This window comes from Lathyrus oleraceus, chromosome 4 (assembly GCF_024323335.1).
Source record: "Lathyrus oleraceus cultivar Zhongwan6 chromosome 4, CAAS_Psat_ZW6_1.0, whole genome shotgun sequence".
NCBI lineage: Eukaryota > Viridiplantae > Streptophyta > Magnoliopsida > Fabales > Fabaceae > Lathyrus > Lathyrus oleraceus.
In genome coordinates this window covers 446,126,261-446,136,020 of record NC_066582.1, presented here as the reverse complement: position 1 = coordinate 446,136,020, position 9,760 = coordinate 446,126,261, and the positions used below count along the sequence as shown (strand labels likewise).

Below are 9,760 nucleotides of genomic sequence, written 5' to 3'. Positions count from 1 at the left end.
TTTGAATATTGCTTCCATTGTATAGTAGAATGCTTATGCTTATATAGGATAAACTTTAGGTATAGATTGGTGAGTCTGTGAGTTGATTTAAGTGTGTGAAGATATTTTATTGTAATATATGTGAATGAGAGGTTAAGTTTGTATGAGGTTTACTGAGATGTAATTAAGTGAGGTTTATGTGAAGATTTTAGAGGGAATTTGAGATATTTGTGTGTTGAGTTTATGAGGAGTAGAGATGGAAACCGTGTGATGCTTAGGTGTAGGTCATGTGCAACAAATGTAATCTCTAACTTTATAGCAAAGTTTCAAATGAAACGCAAATTCAAATGTTAATTTCAAATTCATTTTGTATTTTATTTTGTTAATTTTGTTTTCATTTAGAATTGGTGAGTGATGTGAATCGTATGATTCCAACTTGTGCAATGAAAGTGAAATTCAAAACTCCATTCAAAATTATGTTTTGTGCATATTTCTTTTGATATTTCAATTTGAATGGTTGGAAAGTATGATGACGATGATGTATGGTAAGTAACATTCAAACTTAAAGCAATCTTGTACTACATGAATGAATGGTACTTGAAATGAGAAATGAACTAAAAACTTGTAATTGGTTAACAACAAACCAAAGAATTACACTTGCCAAACTTTTGTACATGTGAGCATTATGTGAGGTCATGTACCACTAAATTTCCATATTCAATCACCTTGTTAACTTCTAATTTGGATTGACTATAAGTAACCTTTTATTAATGAGAAATATGACTAATGGTATGATAATGGATTAAATGAAATAAAAATAGAAAATTGATCTTCAAATTGACTCTATCATACAGGAAGGTTTGGATAGTTAGGACAAAATGTATGGCAATTGGGAGGAGTCTTACAAATAACTTCCAAAATACTTTGTGGCTCTTAAACAATATGCTCCAGAGACTATTGTCAATTTGGAAACGTTGTCGGTGTATACCCCAAACGGGACTTGTGCTATTGAAAATGGAATATTCCACCGACTATTCTTGCCATATCAACCATACATCAAAGGTTTTGCTTTATGTAAACCTATTATACAAATTGGTGGTACATGGTTGTATGGGAAATATAAAGTAATGCTACTGATGGCAGTGGCACAAGATGGAAACAACAATATTTTTCCAATCGCATTTTCCCTAGTTGAAGAGGAGACTGCTGAGGGATGGAGTTTTTTTCCTAAAAAATATTTGATTGCACGTTGCTCCTCAACCTAACTTATGTTTGATCTCTGACTGACACTCTTCAATAGTGAATGCCTACAAAAACATTGACAATGGCTGGCAGGATCCTCCGTTGATGCATGTCTACTGCATTAGACATATCGCTCAAAATTTTATGCGGGAGATCAAAGACAAAATTTTGAGGAAGAAGGTGTCAACGCAGGGTATGCATTAACAAAACCTTCTTTCAAACACTACTGCAAAGACATCAGATTGTCAAACGCAGATGCAGTACGATGGATCAACAGTATTCCATTGGAGAAGTGGATTAGGGCATACGACAACGGTCAATATTGGGGCCATATGACAACAAATCTTGTGGAATCAATGAACTTTGTCTTCAAATGCATATGAGACCTACCTATAACCGCTTTGGTGCAAACAACATATTTCAGGTAGAGGCATTGTTTGAGACCAGGCGTTCCAAATGGAGTTTAGTGTTACAATCTGGGCAGTTGTTCAGTGATGCTTCAATGAAATTCATTACGAAGCTGCCAAAGCTAACACACATGTGGTCACGGTGTTTTACTGTACTAAAGGTTGGTACAGTGCTGTTGAGTCAATGGATCACAATGAAGGCATGTCAAGGGGACAATATAGAGTAGAACTAGATAGAGGTTGGTGCGACTGTGGAAAGTTTCAAGCCTTTCGTATGCCCTGCTCCCATGTCATAGCGGCATGTTCAAAGGTTCGACGGGATTCGTCCTACTTACTATCCGACGTTTACAAAGTCATAAGTCTCTCCAATGTTTATAAAATTAGTTTTTCAATAGTAGCAAAAGAGGATTACTAACCTGAATATCAAGGGGACATTCTTTGGCACAATGAAGTAATGCGAAGAAAAAAAGGGACATCCAAACAACACCCGTATTCGAACCGAAATGGATACGATGAACAAAATGGTTCGATTATGTGGTTTGTTCATGTCCCCAGCCCGATCATAATCGTACTAACCGTCCTAGTGTTGGAACAAGCACAGCAAAATAATTTTAATTGTACCTTTTTTGCTTTATATGAAAAACAATATTTATTTCATATGATAACTTTGTGAGGAAATACCATCACAAATAAATACAACACATATAACACACAAGCAACACAACAAACTACAACAAATAAAATACCATTACTATAACTATGCGATTACAACCATCAAAACAATTTTGAACACATTATACACCATCATATGAACGTCTCTGTCAGTCTCAATGTCCACCCATACACGAACTTCTCCATTTTTGTTGAACGTGGACTCAAGCCATTGAATTTTTCTAATCCTTTCATCCTCTGCAATTTCTCCATCTAACCAACGGTTCAACATCCGATTAAGATGTCTGAACGATTCTATATCCAAAGTCGAATCTTTATCGGAGGTTGCACTGTTGAAAAGATTAAATCGGCAATTCTCTTGTGAATGTATTCAGACATGGTTAAAGAAAACAAAATTGAAGGAGATTGGAGAAATTGAAGGAAAACGGAAGGAGGGTAAGAAGTTGTTTGAAAAAATATGGGAGATGCGCTTGGTATTTATAGATGAACCCATGAATGCATGTGTCAATGCCTTAGACGCCACACACATATAACACATGCATGCGTCAATGCATATGGGGCACACACACATGCACACATGCATGTGCCAATGCATATAGCGCCTACATGCATTGGCTTTGCATGCATGCGTCAAGGCTTTGGGCGCCTCCTTTGAAAGTTAGTTGAATATGTCAGTTCAACTGATGCATAAATATGAAAAGTGGTTATGTTAATTTTTTTTGAAAAATTAATTATTTTAAAATTTAATTTGAAAAAACTGATTATTTTAAAATAAAAATAAAAAAACCTCAAAGCAACACTGCATAATTATTTTTAAATCAAGTACTTAAGGCAATTAAAGTATTCTCTTGAAATTAAATTGGCACGTTCAAAAAGTGGAATACCTTTGTGTTAAAGGAAATATTTTAATAATTTACTTGATGGTTTGGGATTCATCAATTCTGAACCTGTGTTAACAACTTCTAATCCATCATTGAAGTTGCAACAAGATTCAAGTATTCCTTACCATGATATTCTTGCCTACGGAATGTTAGTTTACAAGTTGTTATACTTGAATGCAACAAGATTCGATATAACATTCAACGCATAACAACTCAATCAATTCCTATTATCTACCACCATACCACATTTCAATGCTTCTAAGATACATCAAAATATGTCCAAGTTGAGGCATTATGTTTCCTAGAGACTCAACCATTCAACTAAATGGTTATTCTAATGTCGATTGACCGGATGCTTCGAAACAAATAGATTCATTTCAAGGCAGTGTTACTTCCTACACAAGTAAGTAATTTCACGAAGAACAAATAAATAATTTACCGTCTCAAAATCCTTGTATGAAGTAGAGTATCGAACACTTGCAACAGTCACATGGGAGCTACAATGACTTTCATATTTTCTTCAAGATTTACTAATCAATTAAATTAAACCATTTAAGTTTTTTTGTTATAACAAAAAACAAAGCAAATATCTTAAAATTAATTGTCATATTGTGAGAAAAATAAATTACAAGAATCATGAAATTTTTGTCGATCTCATCCAAATATTAGTTGGAAAACTTCTTTATCAAACCCTTACTACCTCAATCATCTTTATCAAACCCTTACTACCTCAATCATTTCACACATTATTATTCAAGTTAAAGATGGTATATATATATATGCCCCCTTCAACTTGTGGGAGATATTTAAACATGAAATCAATTGTATTCTTTAATTAGTCGCCAAAAATTTATCTAATACTTCACTCTCATATTTATTAAATACAAACTCACATTACTCACATTTTATTGATAATTTTAATATATTTGATATAATTAATCACATTTTTTCGGTAATTTTAATATATTTTACATAATCAAAATATAATGAGTCATATTTTCGTTAACTGCATGCTATTCTTAAGCAGTTGCTATAATTTTTACATATAAAAATTACTTCAAAAAAGTGACTTCCTTATACTATATGCATGTAAGATGAAAAATTAAAAATACAACGCCCACCGTGGGGCTCGAACCCACGACCACAAGGTTAAGAGCCTTGCGCTCTACCAACTGAGCTAGACGGGCTTATTGTTTTGTTTTTATTATTTGTCTTATAGTATTATTGTTTGTCTCTTAAAAATATATATCAATTATTTTTGGTTCATATTCAATAATAGTAGAAGTTTAAAGGATATTTGTTACGCTGCTATTAAAACCCCCACCACATGTTAAAAGACGTGTCTGATCTAATGAACATCTTTAGATTTTTAAATTGTCACCACTATGTGATGGACTATATGCCAAATGTATCAAATCACTGAAAGTAATAAAATAAGAGATGAATATATAAAAAATTTAAAACATTTTTTTAATCCCTCATTTAATAAATATTGATTTTTTATCGTCCTTTAATTTTATTAATGTGTCATACTAATTAATGATGTGGCAATATTGATATGGATCTATTCATCTTGAGGATGTATATCATATCCATTACTATAATTCTATTAATATTTATAATATTAAAATATTATAAAAAATACAAAATAGTTTTCAATCAAATCAATCTTCATTTTCTCCATCGTTTTCATCTTATTTATTTTCATATTTATCTGCTTCATCATTTTCATATCTAAACCCAAAAAACAATGTTTTATAATTATTTTTTCATATTCATCAATATTGTATACACATCATGTCCAAGCATTGTTGTTGTTTGATTGTATAAAAAACTGCCTAATTCATAATGCATCTATTCGTCTCTTTTTTCGTGTATCAAATTTTTTTGGAATTGACAATATCTCAGTAATATTTATACATGTCAGATTTTTATAAATGTAACAAAAATTACTAAAACTTTATAAAAATTATGTGTTCCGAAACACTTATGCGTAAGAAATTCGGTTAGTAAAACACATCAGAAATCTTATATATAAGATATCCAACTACTAAAAAAACAAACCGGAAGAGACATGGTGAAATTATTCAGTTAGATTTTGAGAATAGGATAATTAAATAACATGTTATCTGGTGTGGTAACTATCTAAACCGAAAATAATTATTTAAAATTTTTCAGTTTGCTAAATAAATATATTGGAAGTCTTCAACTCTAGTTATTCGATTCGCATAATTGGGATACTCCAAAATTACTTCAAATGGCTTGGATGAATAATAAAAGATAAAAAAATTAAAGTGAAATCAACAAGGGTAAACTTAAAATATTTGGTAAATTGTTGGATAGGGGAATAAGTGTGGAGCATAGGATAAAAAATTTATTTGTAACCGGTATGAAATCCATTATGACTCGCAATTAAGATTTTGTGATAAATAGTCTTGGTTTTTAAACAGGATCTTGTGACAAATAGTCTTGATTTTTAAACTAGAGATTGCTCTTTCTACCTTTACGGATGGATTCATACCCTTAAAAATTCAAAAATACTTCTCATGTGTTCGAAGATGGACACACTTAAAATAACATCAACAATGATGTTGTGCAAGAGATGCATTTTCAAACATTTCTTTTTAGCAAAATAAATGTATTTCACTTGCGAAGTGCTCAAATATACATATAAAAAAGTGCATTCAAAAATACATCTCCAGACACTAAAGAGAGACATTTGTGATTTGTCACAAGGATGGAGAACACCCATAAGGGTGGAAAGAGTAATCCATGACTTTTCACTGGGAAGGAGAGCACCCATAAGGGTGGAAAGACACAGGGAAGGAGAGCCCCCATAAGGGTGGAAAGAGTAACGCATTTAAATTATAGCAGTTGAACTAATAAGATATCCATTGGCCAACATATTCTTAACATCATAATCACCATGGCAACTTATTATTATTTATAACAGTACAAACTACAAGAAAATACAGATGACTAGTAGAAATAAGTTTCTAAATAATGGCCTCAAAACTGAGATGTGAAATCCAATTTTAATTCAAAACCTTTTGTTGATCCCAGAAACTGTTACATTCATCTTCTTTCAATGAACTAACTGGTAATAATATAATCAAACAATCTCCACTGTCATCAGCTAATAATCATTTTGTTAAAAAACTCAGCCTGCTCAGGAAAATACTCCATCAACTCATCCTTCGTCACCCAAACATGTTTCTCGCATTGTCCAATGTCAAACTTGTTTTTTGCAATTACTTGTGACTTGAAGAAGAATTTCTGACAGAAGATATAAGCCCAACAGAAAGAATAAGCAAAGTATAATTAAAATGACTTAATTTCAACAAAGAAATAAGGCAAAAGTATTGAAAAGGCTAATTTTGGAATTATGTAGTACATCCAAACAATGTAAAGGCCCGGAAAGTCATTTTCAGAAATGGCAAAACATGCTGATATAAATAACATATTGAAAGATGTTGACTATAATAGTAGATTGAAGCACTACAAAATTTCCTATAAATATACCTTAAAAGGTGTGGATCCTGACTGCTCTTCTTTTGGCTGAACAACCATATGGGCCATTGGAGCATTTCCGACAAAATAAGTATTGGAAAGATCTCCCAGGACTGATTTTAATGCAGATTCTGCACACTGAATTTTTAAAAAAGAATAAGTTAAGAGGGAAATCAAGATATCGGTGTTATCAATTGCAGATTGCAGAAAATAACGGTTCTTTTACAAATTCTACTACGCAGCAGTGTTATAGCATCAGCATAGATACTATTTGACAACACTTTGTACTAAATATATCGAAGAACAATAGCAATTTCTTCAAACTTTGTTAAATTATAGCTGATACTTGAGAACACCGGAAGATATAGAAAATAGGAAGAGGAAAGTCACTTAAAAATATTCACCTTGCGCATGGTTTCCTCTGATTCATATACTTTCTCTGGAAAATGCCACTCAGGCTTTCCGCTTGGAGCCCCATAAGCATTTCCGTAGAGAAGAAGGTAGAGTCTTTTGTCAAGAGCTCTTTGTAGTGACCTAAGGAGGCAAGAAGTAAGAAACTATTCAACCACAACACAGCAATTATGTCTGAAAAAAAACTTCAGTTCTTGACAGAAAATTAGTAATGATTAAGCAAATGACCTCATTAAGTTTCCATGTCTCTCACTCAAAATTATACTAGCTTTGACTATTATCTAAGAGACAGAGAGGACGAGGATCGGCCTACCCTTCCCTCACATAAGTATATATCATTATATTGCTCTTATATAAAAATAAATCAAATTGTATTAAAAAAAGCATTATAATGTTCTAGGTCTTCACCCTCACCATTTAATGCATTCAGTACTTGCTAAATCACGTAGTTTACAAGAATCAATCTTAAGGCTTAAGATTAAACTTCATTCAAAGAAATTAAAATTTAACTAACAATAATTGTATAGCATTACAAATTAAAGACTGAAGGTGCACGGCGAATAAAACTTAAATATTTTATTAAAGTCTGAAGGTGCACTATGAATACAACTAAAATATTTGATGACAAGCTTGCATCAGCATTATATAACTACCAATAGTTCAAAGCTAAACTCAATCAAAACCAATGGAGAAGGTAAGTGAATAAAAAACACACTAAATAACCCTTAATAAAAATATTTTTTATGAGACATCTCTTATTTTCATTCATTCATATTCCAGAAATTGAAAGAAAACATTTTCTCATGGAAAATTACATAATGAACAGTCTGCTAATTTGGTGCACACCTTAGATCATTGTTTTTGTCTGCTTCAGTGATTCGTGGTGCTGGCACATAATCAATTTGATAATCACCTTTCCCCCTGAAAGTAACAATTTTCACGATAATAGATGAAAAGAATGATCTATCTGTATTTTGCCATTTGTGACATCACTTAACCAGATGGATCTCGAGATATCTCTCTTTTGGATGAACCAATTCTAAAAAACCAAATTGCTTACTTATAAACCTACTCTTAATTACTCATACCTTGCATCAGATCTGTCTAGAAACTCATCAGGATATCTGCGTTGATATTGTTGTCGCCATCGAAACCTAGCCATTGAAACCCCGTAAAAAATGTAATTATATAACAAGAACAATAGCCACAATATCAGTAAGAAATACAACAAACCTATGTAAAAACCAACACCTCTGAGGGCATGTCCGTGTCGGTGTTGGACACCAGCACCGACACTGATTATATTTAATTTATTTATTTTTTCAAATTATTATCGGTGTCACTGTTAGGGCTGTGTTCGAGGTGTCCGTGCTTCATAGCAACAAACAACATAACACAATAAAATATTAACAATAGCAACTCAAGTTACTAAACAAACCATAGCACAATTTCGAACTCAGTAACATTGACAACAAAACCTATGTTTTAGAAACTAAACTCATTTTGTCCATGTTAAAAGAGAGTAAATCAGACAAAGGGTAGTCAAATCACTAGAAGCATAGGAAGAACTAGAAAAACAAAGTGAGAAACTATAAAGAAAGACCTAGAGATTAATAAATAATAATGGGTTCTAATAGTAATAGGATGCTTCATAGTTTGCAAAATCAGTACAAATTCATAAGAATAAAGTCCAGATTCACATTCAGGTTGCAATAAAATGAATATGAATGAAAGTAGCGGCGACAAAAACTCACGAGAATTCTTGAAAAGCATAAACAATAGGGTCAATTTTGGGAATGACCACAGGCAATCTCTCAAACAGAACGGAGGCAACAATTTTCTCAGAGCTGGAACTGAATCCTCGCCTCGTCATGAGAGGCCGAATCAATGGCATCTTCATCCTGAACGAATGCAAAAAAAATCACACACGCGAGTTAAAGATTTAAACAATGTTTGATTGATGATTTCATCACTCGAATTTCGTCGCTCGTTATTTTCAGGATTCTCATTAGGTTTTTGCAGTGATGAGAGAAGAGGTTTTAGTGTTTCATACCTTGAACAAAAATGGAAGAGTGCTTGTCACCAAAAAATTGAACAAAAATGGAAGAGTGCTTGTCACCAAAAAATTGAACAAAAATGAAGTGAAAGACGCGAAAAGGGCTCGTTACATACCTGAACAAATGAACAAGTTGTTTTTGTAAGTGTGTGTTTGGTACGGTTTTTTTTTTATAAAAATAATCTATTTTTTTAGTTAAAATATTTAGATAATTATTTTTTTTAAATATTTATCGGAATACAGAATAGTCAGTTGGACCGGTACACCTATTTTCACATTGAGAAGAAACGCTCATACTATTGACACATGTATGTAATGAAGTCAATGTAATTGACGCATACATACAATACATCATGTGTAAGCGTCATTGCATGAGACGTATGTTTTATTATTTATTTTTAATTTTATATTTTATACTTATAAATGATTAAATTAAATAGATAAATAAAAAATAATTATTAATATTGTAATATAAAGTTAAAATATATAACAATTAACACGAAAATCAATGACTCGTCCGATTGAAATGCCCCATGTTCCACATCCCGGTGCGTTAGTCTGCTTTCGAGGTTTTCCACGATTTCCCTTAGGGTATTTGGGGT

The 9,760-nt window shown here is 32.3% G+C and overlaps 1 protein-coding gene and 1 non-coding gene across 2 annotated transcripts; both read right to left on the bottom strand.

Moving 5' to 3' along the window:
- Positions 1-4,295: 4,295 nt before the first annotated feature.
- On the bottom strand, positions 4,296-4,368 carry TRNAK-CUU (transfer RNA lysine (anticodon CUU)). Its single transcript has one exon. It is a non-coding gene; the product is annotated as a tRNA-Lys (tRNA).
- Positions 4,369-6,055: 1,687 nt separating this feature from the next.
- On the bottom strand, positions 6,056-9,308 carry LOC127076004 (uncharacterized). Its single transcript, XM_051017555.1, has 7 exons — positions 9,156-9,308; positions 8,857-9,003; positions 8,191-8,256; positions 7,949-8,023; positions 7,096-7,225; positions 6,704-6,829; positions 6,056-6,457 (listed from the first exon to the last, which is right to left on the bottom strand). The coding sequence occupies exons 2-7, from the start codon at positions 9,000-9,002 to the stop codon at positions 6,314-6,316; spliced, it is 687 nt and encodes a 228-aa protein (XP_050873512.1). The 5' UTR covers position 9,003; positions 9,156-9,308; the 3' UTR covers positions 6,056-6,313.
- Positions 9,309-9,760: the final 452 nt, after the last annotated feature.

Bases quoted from the DNA above. Each gene is read 5' to 3' on its own strand.
- LOC127076004 (XM_051017555.1), bottom strand. From the start codon at position 9,002: ATGAAGATGCCATTGATTCGGCCTCTCATGACGAGGCGAGGATTCAGT. The intron at 8,257-8,856 runs GTGAGTTTTTGT...TTCAATGGCTAG, and splicing joins TATGCTTTTCAAGAATTCTC to GTTTCGATGGCGACAACAAT. The intron at 6,458-6,703 runs GTATATTTATAG...ATCTTCTGTCAG, and splicing joins CAGGATCCACACCTTTTAAG to AAATTCTTCTTCAAGTCACA.